Source organism: Aythya ferina, assembly GCF_964211825.1.
Source record: "Aythya ferina genome assembly, chromosome: 1".
Classification (NCBI taxonomy): Eukaryota; Metazoa; Chordata; class Aves; order Anseriformes; family Anatidae; genus Aythya; species Aythya ferina.
In genome coordinates, this window is record NC_140296.1 from 196,997,666 (window position 1) to 197,019,513 (window position 21,848).

General features: G+C 35.8%; 1 protein-coding gene across 7 annotated transcripts in view; it reads right to left on the reverse strand.

Moving 5' to 3' along the window:
- CACNA2D1 (calcium voltage-gated channel auxiliary subunit alpha2delta 1) overlaps positions 1 to 21,848 on the reverse strand; it is a 425,824-nt gene that overhangs the window by 329,121 nt on the left and 74,855 nt on the right. For all 7 annotated transcript variants that reach the window (XM_084535082.1, XM_084535080.1, XM_084535079.1 and 4 more), the window contains exon 3: positions 17,812 to 17,928. In XM_084535082.1, coding sequence (XP_084391208.1) covers positions 17,812 to 17,928 — 117 coding nt within the window. The remainder of the gene's footprint in view (positions 1 to 17,811; positions 17,929 to 21,848) is intronic.

The following is a 21,848-nucleotide window of genomic DNA, read 5'->3' on the forward strand; positions in this document are numbered from 1 at the left end:
CTCACGGGCTTCACTTTCCATTTCTCTCCCCCATCCCAGAGAGGGAGGGGGGAGGGTGAGCGAACGGCTGCGTGGTGTTTAGCTGCCGGCCGGGTTAAACCACGACACCCCTTCATAATGAAGCTGCAACCTGATGAGGTCAGTAACAGGTCACATCAGTGAAATATTTGAGGAAATACTCTCGAAACATGAGCTGATGAATTTCAGGTTTGCTAACTATAGATTAAAAAATATACACATTTTTTCCTTAGAAATGTCAGAGACAGAGGTGATGAAGATGTTAATGGAGGCATTTAGAGGGAAAGACAACTGCTCCTCCTTCATATGACATTGTTATGATGTCAACACTACTAGGGAATGGGAACCCAGCTCCTTTCAGCTGTCTTAATGCTGCCTACTGTAATAAGGCCACCATATCTCAAAACCCTTTTCCCCTGTACTAATTCAGTACAGCACAAATCAACAACTTTTTGTCTTTGGTCTGGAGCTAACTTCAGAATTCGTTACATCAAGAGAGTGTATTATGGACGCAGGCTCAAGGAAGAGAACTAATTCTTTTGTTTTGTTCTACTCTTTAAATGGGAAAATAAATCTTATTACTTCATCACCTATTAGAACACCCAACTTATCACCATATGGAAACTAGCAATATATGAACAATTAGGTTTGCCATAATTATACCTGTCATATTTGCATAGAAAAAAATTTATTGCCATGGGGCAGTTTTAATCACAATCAAGTGGTGGGTGATTGAAACTTTAATAAGAAATACCAAATTGAAAGAACATTAAATCCCTAAACAATTCTATTAAAATTAAATATATAAATAAATAAAATTTCTGTCTCATGTACTGAACCTTAAGACTGGCAAAACTTCTCTTATTATTAAAAAATGAAAAACTTGAACTACGTTAATTATGTCACTGTTAACTAAACATAAGTAAGATTAAAAATTCATGTAATGCATTTCTTTCAGCTTCTAAGGAATGAATTGGATACTGGTCCAGGGGAAAATATTTATATATATATATATATATATATATATATATATATATATATATATATATATATAACAGCTAGAAATAAAATTCAAACTGTTATCTACAAGCTACATTTTCCCATAGCTAAAGTAGATATCCTCCCCTTTGCCTTTGTCTGACTGTTTACTCACCTGTAACTGGGTTCTAAAGGATTTTTATTTGTGACACCACTTACAAATCAAATGTTGTTATTTTTTAACAATTCTGAAAATTAATATTAATATTAAAGTGAATTTAAAATCCTCTGACAACTGCATTAAGAGTCTAGAGTCTATTTTCTAAGGAGAAAATTTACTCACTAAACTTGCTGACATCAAACATTCAGATAATCTCCTCTTCAGAGCAGAGGTTTCCCTGGGTAACTCTAAATCTTAGTTAGAGGCATTAGCTGAACTGCAAGAGCAGCTACTTAAATTCCAAATACCCACCTACAACACTTAATTCCAAGATACCCTGCTAAGAACATGTTCTGACACCTGCCATACTTTATAGAAATGTCTTGCAGAAGATGATGTTGATGTTTAAATTTATAAAAAGACCAATGGGAAAAGTATTTACTCTCATCTATCTGGGTGCTATGGAAACTAAGATCCATGCCCTCCTGTATTATCCTTTCTCCTGGATCCATAGTTCTCCATTTCTCATAGTGGCTCAGCACTGGTTGGATAGGGGAATAACCAAGGAAAAATAATGTATTTCCATTCAGTCTAGCTTGTAATTAAGTGATCAGAACACTTTTGGTTCACAGATATAAAACATCTTGGGTTGAAGATAAATTTGATCTCAAATCCCTAATTTTCTGGACTGATATTTGAAATACAGAATCTTCTTCCAGTCATATTAAAAAAGAATAACACGTAAAACAAAAAGAAAAGAAAAGAAAAGAAAAGAAAAGAAAAGAAAAGAAAAGAAAAGAAAAGAAAAGAAAAGAAAAGAAAAGAAAAGAAAAGAAAAGAAAAGAAAAGAAAAGAAAAGAAAAGAAAAGAAAAGAAAAGAAAAGAAAAGAAAAGGACTTGATAGCTACAGAGATGTTTAGATATTTTAAGCAGAAGATTTCAGTCTCTGATTCCAAGGAAATCAAGGTGTTGTCTTGCAACATTGACCCAAATAGCAATGCTCCAGACAGAGGATTTCAGATACACCAGTGTAAGTCATGACCCCTGCATGTAGATACCTGCCCTCCAGCTGTACGTCTCACACCAGGTGACTCCTTGTTTCTGATTCCACCCGGTCAGATGTGTTCAACACAGGCATATGTTGGAGACTTACCAGTCTCTGGAGCAAATGCAGTCAAGCGTCCCTCTCTCTGAACACTAGGAACAGACATGTAAATATGTTTGCAGACAGACCACTGGAGGGCACTTTCAACCCCAAGTGAGCTCATAATGTATATATATATATATATACATATATACAGTAAGCCTGGTCCCTTTAGGCATCCAGCTGAGAAGTATCAATTTGTAATTTCTAAGCAGATGCACCAGAGTGAAAAATGTTCCTGGACAGACTTTCGACTTTGAAGAAACCATAACTTCATCATACTGACACATCACAAAACTCTTGTTTCCTGAAGCTTCCCAATCAAAGGCAATCTTATAATTCAAGTGGACTTACTTAAAAAAATGGTGAATTACCTCAGCTGCTACTGATTTTTACAGGATTTTTTACAGCTTCTGCTCTTTAGAGGGGATGTTTACATTTGTTTATCGGCAAATTCACAACTGGATCACCTAGAGTTAGGAACTGCCATTTAGATCTTCAGGAAATTGCATAAAACAGTTTGTTACACTGCTTTCCTTCAGCACATCCTGCTTTCCAAGCTTTTCCACAGAGACTTATAGTGTGAGGAAATTGCTGGGTTCCTGGGGAATTTTGCCTCTTGTACTAACAAGTGCAGCAAAGGTCAATGTTGCAAAGAAAGCTGACAGGAGCTGCTCTTAAGGAATGTGTTAGCATAAAAATTCCACTACAAAGCCCAAAAGATGAGATGAAGGTAGCATGTGGACACCTTAGACTGATAAAGAAGAAAAAAACTATCATAGATGCCAGGTGAACTTGCTACCTGAGTCTATATCATATTTCCATGAAGTCAGTAATATAGTTTTCTTAACTAGCTCTACAGCAAGCTGTTTCCAATGATTGAGGCCCTTATGATCTGACTCCTTTAAAGCTTACTTAGAAAAGCCCCAAATCTACCTGCATTCTTTCCCAAGGCTACCAATTAGCTGCACTCCTGAAATACTGGCACAAAACATGCTACCAAAATGTTAGAGGAAAAAAGCAAATATTCATGAGAACAATCTGTTTCTCTATGGAACCCATACTTCTATCCAGTCCTACAGCGCATTTAAGGATACTGCAGGTATAGAATAAGCAGTATAGTCATAGAATCATTCAGATTGGAAAAGACCTCTAAGATCATCTATTCCAACCTTTAACCTCATACTGACAAGTCCACCACCAAACCATGTTACTAGGTTGTACATTACACGTTTCTTCAATACCTCCAGGGATGGTGACTCAACCACTTTCCTGGGCAGCCAATTTAAATGCCTCAACCCTTTCAGGGAAGAAATTTTTCTTAATATCCAACCTAGACCTCCCCTGGCACAACTTGAGGCCATTTCCTCTCATCTTATCACTTGGTGCTTGGGAGAGGAGCCTGATCCCCATCTTGCACAGTTACCTCCTTTAGGTAACTGTAAAGTACAATAAGGTCTCCCCTGGGCCTCCTTTTCTCTAGGCTAAACAACAGCAGCTCCCGCAGCTGATCCTCATAAGACTTTTCTCTAGACCTTTCAGCTTCGTTGCCCTACAGTCATGTTGGCTCAAAAAGTAAAATACTGAACAGAAAAGGAAAAAAATGTGACTGTTTGAAAGGAAAGATTATTCAATTGCTCATTGCTGAATGTTAGATTATGAAATTAGATGACCAGCAACCGACCCAAATGTCTGAAGTTCTATCTTTCACTTGTGCAAAGAAAAAGGCTCTACAATGGGCTTAAAATCAGAATCTGATGCCTCTTCTGCAATTTAATAGGTCCTCGCTGCAGCATGAGTTCTGCTGAAGTTGAAAGCTACTCTGATGCATGTACATATTGCATTAGTCAAATCAGATATTTTTAAATTTAATCCTACTTGGGCTCCATAGTGACAATTTATTTAATTTAATCTTATTTGGCCAGGAAATCTAATTTGACCAAGAAAAAAAAAAAAAAAGGAAAACATCTGAATAAAACAGATAGTTTCACTCTAGTAAAGTCTCTAGCAAAGTATCTTAATTTCTCATTAGGAAAGGAAAAAAAAAAAAAAAAAAAAAAGCTTTAACTATACTTTTCTTCCAAAGTTAAATATATACATGTATTAAGGTTGAGTATATATCAAGGTTGGACTAGATGATCTTAGAGGTATTTTCCAACCTAAATGATACTATGATGTAATAAAAACTTTTTTTTTTGTTTTGGTTTGGCTTGGTTTTTTAATAATATTTATTTAGATCTTAAGTATTTAATTTGTCTGACTGGTAGAGATTTTATTGTGATTTTAGTTTATTGATTTTTTTGTTGTTGTTGAAAAAAGCCTGCTTGAAAACCTAAAATTATTCACACAGTTGCAATATCTGAGCCTTTTGCCATGATCTTGACTACCAAAGAACTATGTCTGAAGTCAGAAGAGAAACAAGGGAAACAATGTGCTGGAAGATGAATAGTCCCTTACTGATCATATTCTAGAAGATGACCTGGAGCATGATGCAGACAGCTAAGACATGGTAGAAGCTCCTCCTGCACTGTACCTAACTCTCTCCTGTTCCAAACACCTCAAAAAAAAAAAAATAAAAATAAATAATGGGATGGAAGTAACTGCTATAGAAGTTATTCATTCTCTGTAAGATAGCCCATCAAGGAGAGACTAGAAGAGCTACCTTTTGGTAGGCACAAAGGCTGACAGAAGATATGGCTGATGTTCTATACCAAATGCCAAAATTTTTATTTAACAACAAATCTAGCAATACTGGACCAGGCAGCACTCACTGAGACCAGAAATAAATTTAGAGCAGACAGGAGAAAACACTTTTTTATCCAACAAATAGTGAGGTCTGAAAATGACCTAGTACAGGACGCTGTGGAAGCAGATTAGGGACTAGGTAAATTTATGGATAAATTCACTAACAGATACTGAAGTGAACAGGCAGAGATGTGCTCTTTAAAACATCTAATCCAAAGATTGTGAATACCAGGGCATTACACACATATTGGACCATGAACCACACCAGACTTGTGTGGTTCACAATGTTTCCCCAAATCAATGGCAGGACAGAAGACAAGCTACATAAGCAACCTTGACCGAGAAGGACATTTCATATGCTCTTACCCATAAGCTAACCACTGGCTTCAGTTGTCACTCCCAATAGAAAACTGAAGTCTTAGTATTTCGCTAGCAGGGGAAATTTGTTTGTATTCCTTCAAATGGGCAATAAATGTAACTTGCACCTTTAAATAGCAGGACACCAGTATGGTTATACTTTAATTAATATAATGTCATTAACAACAGGAGGTGTTCTCTCATACACTTAAACAGCACCATGTATCACCAACCCCATATAATGCAGAAGAAAGCCCTAATAAATCTGTGGTTTCTCCCTTCCACTACCTACTAACAAGGAAGGAAAGAACAGGAGCAAGAACAAGGAGGAAAGAAGAAAAAATGTGAAAACACAGAAAACAGAGGGCATGCCAGAAACTTCTATCATTCACTGATAAAATCTCTGTCTTGCCCAAAAGGTCTTTTATTTCCAACATGACACACTGATTAGCAGACTCAACATTGTCATGAGAACAGAATAATGAAATGCTGTGCCTGGAGACCCAAAGTCCTTGATGATTTTTCACATAATCATTAGGGAAGGTTCCATTTTAAATAATCTAACTTTTACTTTCATTTGTGTTTTAATTCTGCCCTCTGAAATGCAAATAAAACCGAGTTACACACAAATGTTTTGAGAATTTATTACAATTCTAAAATTCTTTCCACCAAGAAAATGGTGTATTTGTAAGAGATGTCATATATAGATTTATTTTTTTAAGAATAAATAAATTTAAAAAATTTCCAAACTCTGTTCCTCTTGTCATTTGATTTTTTATTATTTTTTTTATGTTATTTTTATTACTAATGCATTCTGTAAACTACAATAAAGGCAAGTAGTCTGTTACATTGACCTTTAAGGTTGTTGGTAGTATGCAAAGAAACATTTCCTAGAAGCCATCATTGGTTAAGGAAACCTGTGGCAATACTACCTGTCAGCTACAATACGGCATGAAGACTTACTTTGTAGAAACACTCCTTCTGATTTGTACAACTGTCACACAAAGTACCCCAGGTTGAAATGAGCTCAAACATGATGCATTCTTACACTGTTTAATTCATTATTAGAAATAGATCGAGTAATATACAGATTTCACAGCATACTCAGAAAAAAAAAACTGATTCTTTGAATGCAGTCTTCTACCCTGGGAAGAATTTACAAGATAAAGTGAGTGAATAATTAAATATGAGTTACTGTGATGATGTATCAAAGCAGTCTAGTTTGAACCTCTAATATGAAGAAAAATAAGGAGTGTACAAAAAGTACATTGAGACTAATATTGGAATTGTGCATATAGGCAGGTATCAATGTTCTCAAAGAAAAGATAGTGAAAGACAAGAGAAAATGCAGAGAAGAGCCCCAGACTTATTCAAGGCCTGGAAATAAAGGCCTCACAAAGGCAGAGTTGAGGCTCAAAGGCCAGTACAGCACACAACTACCATTTTATGTTTATGTGTAACTTTTGTTTAAGTTTATGTGTAACTTTTGTGTGCAAATCTGGACCACTATAGTCACCACTTATATTTGGCTCTTCTCAGTTATGTTTAATAGAGCTTCCAGAAAATAAGTGGAGCTTTGATTTCACAGAGGATTTTAAAATATTATAATTCATTTTTGGTTGTGACTGAAAAAGCAAACTCAATGATTGGGAGAAAAACTAGGAGCATTGAGAAGGCTGGCCAAATAGCATCAGAGTACAGCAGCCAACAAAATGCCCAAGAACACTTACATTCATGTTCAGTCTTTTTAGTCATAAAGCGTTACAAATCAGATCAATTTGAGTAAAAAAAAAAAATATATATATATATATTAGCATGATATATTGTGATTTTGAAAAATGTGTTTTATCATGGAAAACCTTTCTTTTTTTTTTTTTTTTTTTTTTTTTTTTTTTTTTTAACATTTCCAGCTAGCCAGGCTGGAAAACAGTCTTACACTGGTAAATTTGGCAATATATTTCTTGCTTTTTGGAGAGATGATCTGAATAAAAGTCCTTAGGTCAAAAAATAAACAAGAAAAGTTCTATTTGCCCATCAGGCAGAAGCACATACAACAAGGAAAACAAAAATATCTGCAGAAGACAAAACTGCCTGAGGGTAAGCCTCAGCTAAGCAGTGTAGCAAAGCCCTGGAGACAAAAGCTGGGAGAAATCCAAATAGAGAAACAACAGAGGGTTTGGGTTGCATTGTTTTGTTTTAAATCTGAGCTTCTGAAGCTGAAAAAGTATCATCATAATGAAAGGAAACCAAAAGAACTCTTTGGACAAAATTTCACCTTTCACAGCTGCTACATCAACCCCCCAGTTTAGGCTAACACTCACTGTGATGAGACTATGCACCTGCAGAACATATTTCACAAATTAAAATTGAGTATCCATAAACCGAGACAAAGAAACACGCTTGTAACACATACACAAAGAATCCCCAACAGAGAGTTTAAACAATGGCAACAACAGAATCTCTGGAAAATTAGCCATGAACAGTTATTTTGCAAGGGAATTTGCTCCAATGAATAAACAAAACAGGCTGAATAGAAAAGAAATGCTACAGCAGTCTTCGTTCCTGATTTCTCTACTTACCAAATGGGAAAGCAAAAAAGAAGCTATGGTATCAGAGACAATCTGTTGTGTAGGGAAAAGGAAAAGTTAAACAGTGAAGCTGATCATCCAATAATATGAATAGCTGCAAGCTCTTTTTAGCTTTCATCATCTCCGTCACACTTAGAAACTCTAACTGCAACACACTGCTAGCAGGACAGAGATTCAGCAGGTGTCTCTCTAAGCTAGCATACTGGATGCTATTTCAGCATTGTACACAGTTCAGGTCTACAGAAATCAAAACAATGACTCATGGCTATCTATGAGGATATGGGAAGTGGGAGGAAGGACCCACTCTTTATCTGTCAACAAGAATACAAGATCTGCAGGAGCCAGATCAACTAAGCCATGGAAAGTAAGAACACTGAAACAGGCAATATCTGTACGAACTTTCATTGCAGGCCCTCTTGATTTATTTTTCCCGACTTTTATGATGCCTTGCAAGGTATGTAAGTTATGTGAATTTATCCTCTGAGGCATATTGCTGCATCTATAGAACCTGTATTTCAGTTAATAAAACAAGACTCCAGGCAAGACAAGTAAAAACAAATTCAAATATCTGACAAGTGGACAAGTTGACAAATGTTTGACTTCATAAGTGTCACATATCAATAGCTGTCATTCCAAACCACATTTTTTGTTTGCCTTTTTTTTTTTTTTTTCTTCAACAACCACAACTGACTATCAAAACAGACTGTATTAACATCTAGAGATTTAAGCAAAGTTCATACAGGCTATCTGACTCAGTATTATAGTCTAAAAAAGCCTTTTTCCTAGTGTGAAAACTTGCCAGTGAAGCCACTTTTAAAAGAACTGCAGTACCAGTCTTGAACTCACCTGCATAGTTTCTGCTGCAACTGAAGTAGCTATTTCTATTATTTGGGCCAGCTCTAGTCATGGACTGAAATCTAAATCTAACACTGCAAAAAGGAGATGACAATGTCTATTCTGAACACTCACATGAAGTATTCAGAAATAAAATTTAGACATTTCCCATCTTGGTGAATTACTCACAATATACAGAATTGATGGAGATATAAAAAGTAAGCACATAAATAGAGCTGGAGTCCTAACTCTATGAGATTCTACCAAATAAATACATACTGGAAAAAATTAAAGAACCATGACATACTGTCATGTAAAAACATAGCATGTGTGACCTTACAGTGCTTACACAGACACCTTTATTTTATTTGTATTTTGCCAGCACATCTCCTTACTCTTGTAGGATTTCATCAGAATTTAAATCATTTGTTTTGTAATGCTGCTAACACACTGGAATACTTTCATTCAATACCTTCTGTATAGCCCAAGAGTCACCCCCAGGGTGAAATACAAAGCTCAAATAAAGGAATAAAATATTTTGAAAGATTAAACAGAATAAACTGCTATAACCTAACAATTCCAATATTAGAGTGAAAACCACCATAAAACCTTTGTATAGGTATATGCATGCACTGCCCAAAGACAAGTATAGACAAAACTCTGTTCATCTTTTTAACTGTTAATTTATTTTTGTTAGTTTGCCCTTTTCTATCCATGTACATTTTCTCTTCCTACTAAGTCAGACCTGAAATTATTTCGGTAAACAACCCAGCACACAGAGCGCTAACTGTTCTGCATGATGACCAGCCTCTCATGTATCAGGAAATACAAACAAAGTGTTGGAAAGTGTTATTTGGTATGAGACAAACAACAATACAAACTATTTTTCTTCTCTGAATCTCTCCAGCTTGAGCCTTTTAAAATACAATTGCCCAGCAGTGCATGTAACTGGCAAGTGAGTCAAAATGGTAGAAACACTTGAAAGTGTAACATTTTTACTGGAATTAGTTTTGAAATCAGTTTTCAACATGGTTTAAGTCCTTAAAATCAGCTAGGAAAGGAGAAGGGAAAGACTATGTCTTGATGAACATTCTGAAGCCATCACAATCCACCACTAAAACTGGGACCTCTCCTTTTCTGTGTTGATTCTATAGGATATTGCATTGGTGTGTGAAATGGGAAAAAGGAAATATCAAGTGTTTCAAGACCTAGTTAATCAGTGTCTCCTAATGACAAAATCACAGTGTTTACCATATCATGTTTTACAAAATAATGAGAGAAGTCAGGATTGCAGATACTTTAGGAGTATCCAAATTACACCTCTTGAAAATAACATAATTTTCAGGTTATAGGGCAAATACTCTGGTCCTCGCAGTCTGAAGACAAGAATAAATTAATTTAACATTTTTGAGGGGGATGATAATGACAGCAGAGAGCAGTTGTTAGCATTAAATTGTTTCAGAAGGTGATTTGTGCACAGCTTACATGTATGTTATAGATTGGAGGACTTGAGCCTTGCAATCAGAGTGCTTAAATGGGAAAGAAGACAACCAAGCTGCAAATCTTCCTCGCTGGTCAGATGTCTTGTTTATTTACCCGTTAGATTAAAAAATAGTTGTGTGTGTACACATATACGTGTACAGTATCTACATGTATACTGGAATATAATTCAGATGCAACTTCAACACACTCGTGTGTGTCCAGATTTAGATGTATATCCATATGTATACACGGATATTTTTATCTCACAAACCTGCCCCAAACCTTCATGGATTGGTTAATCTTTAGGTGTTAGGTGTGAGAATTCAGGCTTCTTTGACATTTCTGCAGCAGCTCAGGAGACTAGTGGTTGAATTGCAACAGAGCACTAAGCAAGAGATGCTGCCCAGTGCAGGTTCCACTAAACAAACACGGCAGTCAATCAAAATTTATCTATCGTGTATTTTAAAATAATAGAAAAACATCTTGTTAGTATAAGTGATTTATCATTCACAGACAAGAAAGTAGGTGTCTTGGAAGGCTATCTAGGATACTAAGTGTGTTTTAGGGATCCAAAACAAAACTCAGGTTAAAGCTTTGGAACCCGTCCTCTGGAACCCTCCCCCCCAGCCAAAAAAAAAAAAAAAAAAAAAAAAAAGTATCAAGCACACCCACAAAATTTATTTTAGTCATATAGATCTTTGATACCACAGAAAAATTCCCAATCCTATTTAAAGTGGATGACATCTCTGCTCAGGAATCTTAAAATAAATTATAACAGGTTTATTTAAATTTTCCAGTTGTATTGTGAGATACTGAAGCCTTATTCCATATGAGCAGGAAAATATAAGGGAATCTGGACATACTTGCACAGCTGTGTTGAAACTGTATTTAAACTAGCAGACAAACACTCTGAGCTCCTCATTCCCAGCCACAGCCACAACGGTGCACCTTGGACATTTCCCAATGTCACATAGAGGCAACCTGCCTCCTAGCACACAATCTGTGCCTCAGTTTCCATGGAAACTCACTTTCCTCAGTTTTCAGAAGAACCCAAGGCATAAAGGCTAGAATGAAGATATGATTTCTCTGGTTGAGATGTCTGAAGAAATCTGGACAATAATGTGCAAAATTGCATGAAACTCTACAGTCCCAAGAAAACAAGTAAAAGCAAATAACCCAATAGAAAGTAACACAAAGAAACCTTAGGCAAGGATTTGACAGTGAAAATATGAATGTCTCTCATTCTCTGGTGAAAGGTATTTTAGTGGAATTTGAGTCTTTGTTTTATATAAACAGTTATGCTGTTTCCTTTCAATATGGGCAGTAATGGAACAAAAGTTTATTAAATAATGCACTCAGTATGCATTATAGTGTTGATAACAAAGTACTGACACTGATGCAAGGTCTTTCAGAAAGAGTAAAAAAAGAGTATTTAGTAAATAACTTGAGAATGTGGAAAAGGACCTTACTGAAGCAGGAAATAGGATATTTTGATGTTGTTTCCAACATTTTCTGCAGGCTGTGCTTGTAAAGAGTGTTAGTAGGTATTCTGTAATCATCATTTTCTCTCCAATTTAATTTTCTCTTACCTAAAAGATCTAACCTCTCTTCAGCTAAATAAAATAAAATAAAATAAATAAAAAAGTGCAAGAAGGTAAAACTTCAGATTTTCCTGAGATGGAACATTAGAGATGCTCCCCGATACCTAATGAGTATTGGGCTGCTCAGGTGGACAGATGAAGGCTGAGGGCTGCACAACTGATGACACCACACTGCAGAAAAATGAGGCTGCACCTTGGGTTTAGTGTGCAGCACTGGATCAGACACTGCTTTAAAGTAAGTCATACTTCATTTCCCTCACAACATGATGGATAACTGAAAAACAAAATCCCAAAAGCCTTTTGCAAACCACTGATTTTTTAAAATATAATTTTCTAAAAAACACTATTCACAATTTTTAAAGTGTGACAACAAAAATTGGGATCTTTGCGAAGCTTAAGCTTACTACAGTGTTTTACATGAGTAATAAAGAAATATGTCATGAGTCCAACTCACATATTTATGAGTTTAAAAGGTTTTAAATTTACACAGTCTGTGGGAAAATATTTGTAACTCTTCTAACTGTATTTTATAAATTATTACAATGTCAAATACTTTTCAGTATTTCTAGTGATACTCATAAAACAGTTGTTTCCAAATGCAAGTATCCTCACTTTCTTGTACATAGAAAAGTTTTTATTTATATTATTTTGCTTCCAGCAGAACTGAAAGCTTATGATCTACTAGCATGATCTACATAGCTCCAGACAGCTATTGCACTGATGAATGGGGAGTACCTGAAAAGCATGCAAGAACCTTTGGGAATTTTGCCCTTAGTTACTGCAGGATATATTTTCAACAAAGCCTCCACCATCCCAAACATGCAAATGCAGGTCACATTGGTAGCACAGCTAGCCTATATACCACCTTTTAGCAGGATACATATAGACAGAATATGAACTTGCACATAATACCATGTAAATATGGAAATCTCATAATACTTAAATGGTGTATGCTTGGTAAGAGTTAAGACAGGCAAGTATGCAATAGTAATCAACAGTAAAGCAAAAAAAGACATGTTCACTGTTTAAACAGCAGGCCCTGACACATGGCATTCTTTGACATCATTGACCATGAGCTGGTGCTTGTCTCCCTCCTTACAGCTGATACAACCCTCCTTCTCCATTGCAATTTGCTAGAAAAGCCTCCGTGTTCTTTTCATCTTTGCTTTTTGTGCTATGGTCCTCATTTTCTGGCAAAAGTCATTTAGCAAATCCCTCTGAGTTCAGATCAGGGCTTTCCCTTTTCCCCATGCCCAGCCATACACCTATTTCAACCACCTTTAAAGCTGCTCACAAACATTTTTTCATATTAGCGTAAATTCACACACATTGAAAAACAACAGTAGAATTTCTTTCTTTAGAGTGGAACAAGTCATCTTTGTCCAAATTTTCCTTAAAATCATTTCATATATAAACCAGAAATGAAATCATAATGCTTTTCCAAATTACTCAAGTCTTTCTTGTGTAATGCACAGAAGTAATTTTATCTTTCCTAATTATATAATTTTCTAGCATAAAGGTGCATGAAAACACAAATATAATGTAGTATACAAGTGTTATTTTTCATTTAAAGTGCTCTTGCAGCTCAAGGGATGCTAACATAGTATTAGAAAAGTCATCACTAATACTTATTATAACCTTGCCCAGAGATTGTCTGTGTAGCATGCCTAGGAAAAATCATAGCCATCTCCGTAGTATGCTAGTGTTTGAGCAATGACACCACTGATAACCTTCACTGGCACCTTCCTCATGGCATTACTGGAGGATGTATAATCCTCTTCCATCAAATTCTTTTCATGATTCAGGTCTTAATTAACACTTTGAGTCACATAAGCCCTAACAGTAAAATTCTCTGTGCAGTCATTAGTAACAGTTATGTTCAACTCCACTTCTAATTTCAGAAAAAATGTGACCCTGTAGATTTAAGATGACTTAAACTTCAGATAAACAATTCAGCTTCACTACATAAAGTTTACAAAATGCAAGCATAAAGATAGTCCATGAAAAGAAAAAGAAGCAGCAAACATACGGAAGGTGAAGAAATTATCTTAGTAGAAAGTATCAGCTCAGATTCAGGAGATAACAAGCAAGTGTCTCATGTATAAAAAACCTTCCTAAAATAGGAAAATTTAAAAACAGGAGTCATTGAAAGCTCTGATATAAACCCAGGAGAACTGCAAATAGAAAAGACAGTACAAATACCTGAGCCATTAGGAGCTCTTAAGATGATGGCATCAGGGAAAACAACGCAAAGTGATCTAGAATTGATAATGATGTAAAATATGAGTCAGCAAAGAGATCTGACTAGGGGTTAAGTTAATAAAAGGGTATTTCTCCCCTTAGGTAATGCTTTTTAGGTCTTCCCCCTCACCCCCTTTATTTTTATTATTTTTAAATCAGACTAAGCCCCTGGGTACATGAATATACATAAGAAACACATATTTTTAAAGAACCAATAATAGAACTTCCCAGAACAGCTAACCTTGGTAATAGTTGAGAAGAAAGATGTCTGAATCAGAAATTAGAAGCTAAAACAAACAATTAAAATCACATTAAAAGCTTAATCACCATTGACTTGGGTTTACTAATTTGAGAGGTAATACTCATTTTTGAATGTATGGCTTTGGCTGTGTCTGGCATTTGATACATAAGGAAAAGTACATTTTCTCAGGAACCGTCTATTGACTGATCATACCCAGAAATGTCTTCTGAAAAAAAATGTATTTGACAAACTTTTAAAATGTATGTACATACTTAAATTAAAAACAAACAAAATAGGAGTGACTAAGAAAGCACAATAGATTACCATAGATAGACAGATAAATTTAGGACAAAAAAGCTCCCACAACATTCACAGAAATTTTTCACAAGACAAACTTTAAGAATCTGACAACCTCTACAAGTCAGAATCACAAAATCACAGATTCCCAGAATGGCTGAGGTTGGAAGGGACCTCTGAAGATCATCTAGTCCAACCCCCTTGCTGAGTAGGACCACCTAGAGCACATAGCACAGGATGGTATCCAGTTGGGTTTTGAATATCTCCAGTGAAGGAGACTTCAGAACCTCTCTGTGCAACCTGTCTCAGTGCTCTGTCACCCTCAGAGTGCCCCCTCATATTGAGCCTCCTGTGCTTCAGTTTGTGCCCATCGCTTCTCGTCCTATTGCTGGGCTCAGATGAAAAGAGACCGGCTCCATCCTCTCAACACCCTCTCCTCAGATATTTATATACATAAGCCAGCTCAGTTCTTCTTGAACAAGAGTAGAAAAAAGTTTCAAAAAATCATTTCAATCAGTTTACCACAAAAAAAAAAAAAAAAGAAAAAAAAGAAAAAAAGAAAAAGGATCTTACATTTGTGCTGTAATCATGTAGTTAATGTTTGTAAATTCTTGCGATTCCCGGGCAAAAAAAAAAAAAAAAGTCACATTAAAAACTTTAGAGGTGTTCTAACACTAAAAAGAAATAGCATTGATTAGTATTTAAAGGATGGAAAATCAAATTCAGTTGTGGGAAGCATGGGGGAGCTAAATTATTGCAATCTGAGGGTGAATTACACTGCATGAAGTAGCAAGATTGATATAGAGGTCATGAAGAAATCTTGCTGGTATGCAGAGAACCACTGTGCACATCCTAAAATGATAGCATGCAGCTAAAAATAATAAGTATTGTACATTCACTGCAGCACTGTCAGTAATGCCAACCTCAAGCACTAAAGACATCATGAGTCACATCCTCTAAACTAATAAAACTGGTTTTAAAGTCATAGGTCTTAAGCCACTAATACATTTGGAGGAATTTATTTGCCTTATTGACTTGAACATTTAAAATTATCCGAGAATTTCTGAAAAATATTTTTTTTTTGAGAGAGAGAGGCTGCACTGAAAGAATGTTTTTTCCCTAATTTAGTCTTCTTTTACTTCAGGGAACTGAATCATATTACCCTTCTGAAAGAATGATCAAGAGCTCATCTAAAATGAGATGGGACACCCTTCTTCCTCCATCTTCACAGAAAAAACTGTTCTGGAATCTTTTCTAAACTAAGCATGAGACACTTATTTCATTTTCTTAAGGTTTTATGAAAAAACACCATACATATGCAAAAATCTCTACTAGAATCATGAGTCTAGGGAAAATAATAAAATTTGGATTTGATAACTTACACGTATCAGACTTGCATGAGTTCATGGAAAATTGATGGAAAAAATGGTGTATTCACACAGGTCTATAAATGACTCATAATATTTTGCAGTAATAATACAAAGTCCACAGAAAGCTACATAAACACATGCCCACTGAGTTACAAAAGGAAAGCAAACAATTTTCCACCCATTTAACTGAAGCACAGAGAATTTTTTCCCAGACAACACTGATTTACATTACATGTTAGGGAAGCTATAGAAACTGCAAGAGTGAACTCCTGCTAAGCAGAAGCAGCAGGAAAACACATACCTCCTGTGGTACCTATGCATGGACAACTGACTAAGCAAATGACTTCCCTAGTTTCCTCTCATCTCCTACAAGAAAACTAGTTCTCAGCATAGCATGCAGATTGATTCTTCAGCTAAGTCAAACTGTGCTGATAGAAGGACTGCTGGAGTGGAACTCATTTCCCCCAGCTTTACACACCAACAGCATAGATATATATACATCTAGGCACCTCTGATAAAGAAGAGAGAAGTCCATACTCCGGACTATGGAGTATTGAGTCCAAGCTCATCCCATTGTATAGTCTTAGAACATTTCAGATCAGTCCTGGCTGAGAAGTGCCTGCTTTGTTCCACTGAACAAAAAGGGACTTTAGGGCAACCAGCAGAGTTTTAACGTCCACACAGTCTATGCAGTAGATGTCTAAAGTTTGGTGAATTAATCCTTCTTTCTTCTCACTTACACTTCAAATGACACATCCAAAATCATCTGCAAGTCAAAGTGGATATACTACTGCTCAGGGAATCCCAACCTGCTGTTCTGTCCTTTAAGCCTATTTCTAATAGCTCCACTCTATAAAAGGTATGTTTATGAATTCATCCAGGTCCCCCTTGTGTGTATTTGGTGACTATTGTTTGAAAGGCAAACTACATTACAGAATTCATATTTTTGCAAGTAGGAGTCATAAAAAGCAATTATCCAGGTTTGGCCTTTCGTAAGACAGAATAGAAAGGGACTGCTGACAAAAAAAAAAACATTTTCAAAAAATAGCTGCTGCTTATTTAAACCATAAAGAATTATGAGATCATCATGCAGCACAATCCTCACACTAGTAGCTCAGGATTAACTTTGCTGATACAAAACATGATTGAAATACAAATTAAATTATCAAGTCAGAAATAGAATAGGTCTAGAAATAAATGTGATTCACACATGGCTAGATTTGTTGAAAGAGAAGAATTAGTTGTTACCATCAAGAAAGACTGAGGAATTGAAAAGATGAAGAAAACAAATATCAACAGATTTATTTAGCAATAATACCAAAATTAACATAACTTCAAAGACACCATTATTTTTAAATCACTTTTTAAAGAAAAATCTTCAATTCTTGTTTCCCCAAGATCATGACTGTAGAGTACAGTGATCTTCCAGTCATAAACATTCATGTGCACCACTTAGAGGGCTATTTTCTGATCTATTTATAATTTGATTTGTTACTTGGCCATGTTTCCTAGTCTGCCCATCAATATTATAAGCATCTGCCCTATGCCAACTAACTAATGAGTTCATTTTCTACCATGAAGTTGTGAGCTATCTTTCTACATGTCATGTTCTGTAAACATCAGGCTGACACTGCCCGTAAGTGTATAGCAAGTATAAGTGTATAAGGCAGCAAAAATAACAATAAAATCATGCTTCAACAGTACATATACATTTTAAAAAATACTAAATAAAAAACCTAACCAATTAGTACTCACCACCAAGGCCTTGGACCTGTTACTCAGTAGTTTTTCAATGTCTCTGGCTGCAATTTCCACTAGCTGACGAGGGTTGTTGGCTTCTACAGTATACAAATCTCTGTATTTCAAATATATCTGAAAGAGGAAAAAATTGAAATAAATTAAGATGGCAACTGACTTTCAAAATAAGCAGTGACTTGACAGAACAAATATCAGTAAATCCTCTGTTCTTACTAGAGATCTACAGAAAGATTGTTGTTAGGATAATCCCAATGTGCTTCACGAAAGAAATACTTCACATTTTTGTTTGATTGGTAAAAGGTGCCACTAAAAACCACTTAATAAATCTTCAAAACTGACTGATTCTAGTGACTGAATATTCAACTTCTAAATTCTCAAGGAATCAGGTTCTCATAGAGAGCTAAGACAAAAGTAAGAAAGATCTTTTAAAATGACTGAAGCTGAAACCAAATAATCACTGCTGAATTTAATTTTTCTTGAATACTGAACAACCAACATGCTTTTGAAGTAAATAATTTAAATTATGCTAATGCAATCGATTTAGTCCCTTATCTATTTATTCATATTATAGTATAAGTATTCATGAGGAAAGAGAAGAGGAAGAGGAAGGAAAAATAAATAAGAGAAAAAAGGCAAAACAAAACAACAAAAGGGAAATGTTAAAAAAAAAAAAAGGGAGGGGGGGATAAAAAAGAGGAAGGGGGCAAGGGATGTTTCTTCCTTGTCATGAATAAAGGTCATTTTTGGTGAGGAATCATAGCTATTTACAAAGCAGAGCACATATAAATGAGATAATTTGATTTGTTAAACAAAGCCGCTACAATGAGCAATGTACAACCACGAGAAGTAAAGAAGAAAAAAAAAAATAGAAAAAAAAATCATTTGCCTATGTCTGTCCTGGATAGAACTATACAGAGAAAGAAAAATATATTATTTGGCAAAAGAAAACAAAAAGTGGATACCTTATGGCTAGATGGGCAAATGGGGAGAACTAATTTATGCAACCAACAGATGGCCTGAGTTTACTCAAGTACTCTGCCTTTCCGAAAGGCTGCCTGATGGGGCTGTGCTGTCTCCTGGGAAGTAATTCCAGGCACACACAGGAACAGGTCCAGCACTAATGTGCTGGCTGCAAGCCAGCGCAAGAACTGAGAAACTGCAGACCAGGCTAAGTCTACCAGCCCTGCCAGGTTTTTCGGGTTAAAGCTATGGAGACCTTAAAAAGACTCACCAAATCTGTCTCCCTCTGATGCTTGTAGCTGATGGGTGTTATCACAAGTAAATTTCTGACAACTACAGTTATATCTGCAAATTTTTATCAGGCATGTCTCATAAGTTGTCAAAGGTTTCCATCAATTTTGAATTTCAGAACACTGATTTATTTATTTATTTTCCTACAGAAATGTTATCCTTCCATCAGTAATTAAATAACTGGAATATGCTCTAATTCTTGGTATAGTAGCAATAGTTCTAAAAATTCAGTGCATCCAGAGTAGAAAACCATTATAAAGAAAGATAGTTTATAACGAACACTGATTATAGTTTGGATGTTTTTGAGGTGCTTGATTTTCAAAATTGTCACATAGAAATTTTATCTTGGGAACACAACAAAATCTCATTTTGTTGTTGTTGTTGATAAAAGAGTTTAATAGCATAGCTGAAAATTACCCCTCAAAAAACAGTAATAAATTTTATGTTACAACCAATCACTACAGATTTTAGATCTTAGCTTTTTCCCTGAGAAACATCAAATTTGCACAGGATTCTGAGTTAAATTGAATCTGGAATTAACCTTTGAGTACAGAGCAAAGTTATAGTAAGCCATACTTGTAAGGGTTCAAGAACCTGGATGAAAGATACACGTTTTCATCCCTATGTGTAATCCACTCTTACAGCAAACTTGACCCTGTAAACCCCCATCTGAAAACATTCCAGTTTTTCATACACACCACTCCTATAGGCAATTTGTTCCCAAACCTCCCATCCTGGGTGACTTGAAAGCTGTGGGCTATCAAAGTGTGGTCTAGTGGGAGCATACTTAATAATAATAATAATAAAAAGAAATGTTTTCTTTTTACCAGCTATAAAAATAGCTCAAAAGCCTGAACCACTTAACAAGGAGATAACAGCCACAACTGATGGCAGTCCTGTTCATACTTCAACTTAAAACCTTCGTAACCTGCATTATTGGTCCTGCCACTGAGAGAGCCCAACTACAAGGCTGGCTTCAGAAACTACTGTGTGTCTTTAAATCAAAAAAATGAAAATCAACACCTCTCTCCCTCCTTCCCACTCACTCCACTCTACAACACCCCCTGCACCCCCCCCCCAAAAAAAAAAAAAAAAAAAAAAGACTGAGTCTTGCACAAGATCTCCAATATTGAGTCAGCAATTAACTGAGTTGAGTTGCTGACTTCTCCCCATGTTACGCTACTCCAGGACTTGTAGCACCTATCTCCCCTGTTAGTATCACTGGTGGACGATTTATCCCACAACATCTTAAACAAAAGGCATCAGAAATAACTCAGAACTTAACACACTCCTTTATTTTCCTGAAGCATGAGAGCTACCAAGGAACAGTGTAAGAAACATTCACTAATTATTTAAGAGGGGTGTACATAATTTATTTGTTGCCTGTTCCCCTTTTCTCTACCTCAGTTCTAACACTGCAGCAGTTCAGTGCAGCAGCACATGGGGAAATGATACACGCCTCAGAATTTGGCTCTCTGTAACAAACTTTTCATTCTCAAAGCCTCCCACCTCGCAGTCAAACACAATTAGCAAAAGCTCATCTCAAATAGCCATAAAGGGTCTTATCAGCAAAGGTGTGCTCATTCGCCTTTCAAAATGCAATTTGGCAGGCTCCATGGCTTGTTAAGAAGAGCTAATTTGAATACAATTTATGAAATTGCTTTGACCAAGTGAATGTAAGTTTCTGCTGGCTTTTACATCTAAAATCATTTTTAGTACTTTAATCACTAATGTTCTGCTAAAAGCTCTCCAATTTGTCAGTAAAACCCTAGCATTTTTCAGAGAATAAAGCTTCATTGCATGACTAAGTAAAATCCATAAGGTCATAGCACAAAAAATGCTTTAATTTTTCTCTGAAGTCAATAGCCATGGACTTTTGTATTCAGGAAAGATGGCTTTCTAAATGCTAAATATTTATTCTGGTATAATAAACTGCAAGGTTTTAAAGAAGAAATATGATGGGGGTGGAGGTGGGTGTCATATGAGTATGGAACAACACAAGAACAAGGACAACAGCTGAATGTGGTAAAGATGAAAAAAACTGCCTGTTCCTCAGCAGAACATGTCCCTCTCCACTCATTCTTCAAGGACATATTTATAAATCCCCTACAAAGAGACATTCTTCTTTCTTTCTACCAGACTTGCCAGGGAAAGTCAAACATTTCTGTACAAATTGAAAGATGTACATTCATTGCATGACTCTTGCTACATTGTGGCAGGCATTGGGCTGGGCTTTAAGGCTGCAATTTCATTTAAATGGCCTTCATGCTTTATTACAGGTAGAAAAGCTAGCTTCTCATACAAGTTCCTGAGAGTGATAAATTATCTGTTTTGGATGGTCAGCAGTCTTGGCATTATTTCAAAAGATTACCCAAGTAACAAAGAATAATAATTTATGTTGAGTCATTCTAAACTACAGCAAAATTCCATTCCCTTTTTTATTTATTATATTAACTGTCCATTTCCCCATTTAAGGAAAAAAAAAAAAAAAAAAAAAAAAAAAAAAAAAAAAAGGAGATGTTTCTTCAAACAGTGCTAACCTAGCCAAGGTCCCAACACAGGTCTGGGATGCGTACACACCAATCTCAGTTCCACCACCAAGTACTCGTATGGATGTAAGATGTCATATGAGATGAGATCTTCAGAAGTCCAAACTCAGAATTGTAACCATTAACCAATAATAATATGTCTTTTCCTACCTTAAAATGTGCTTTGGAATAAAGAAACAAAACACCTCAACTTACCTGTCTGTACAAAGGTAAATAAATCTATTATGCTTGTGC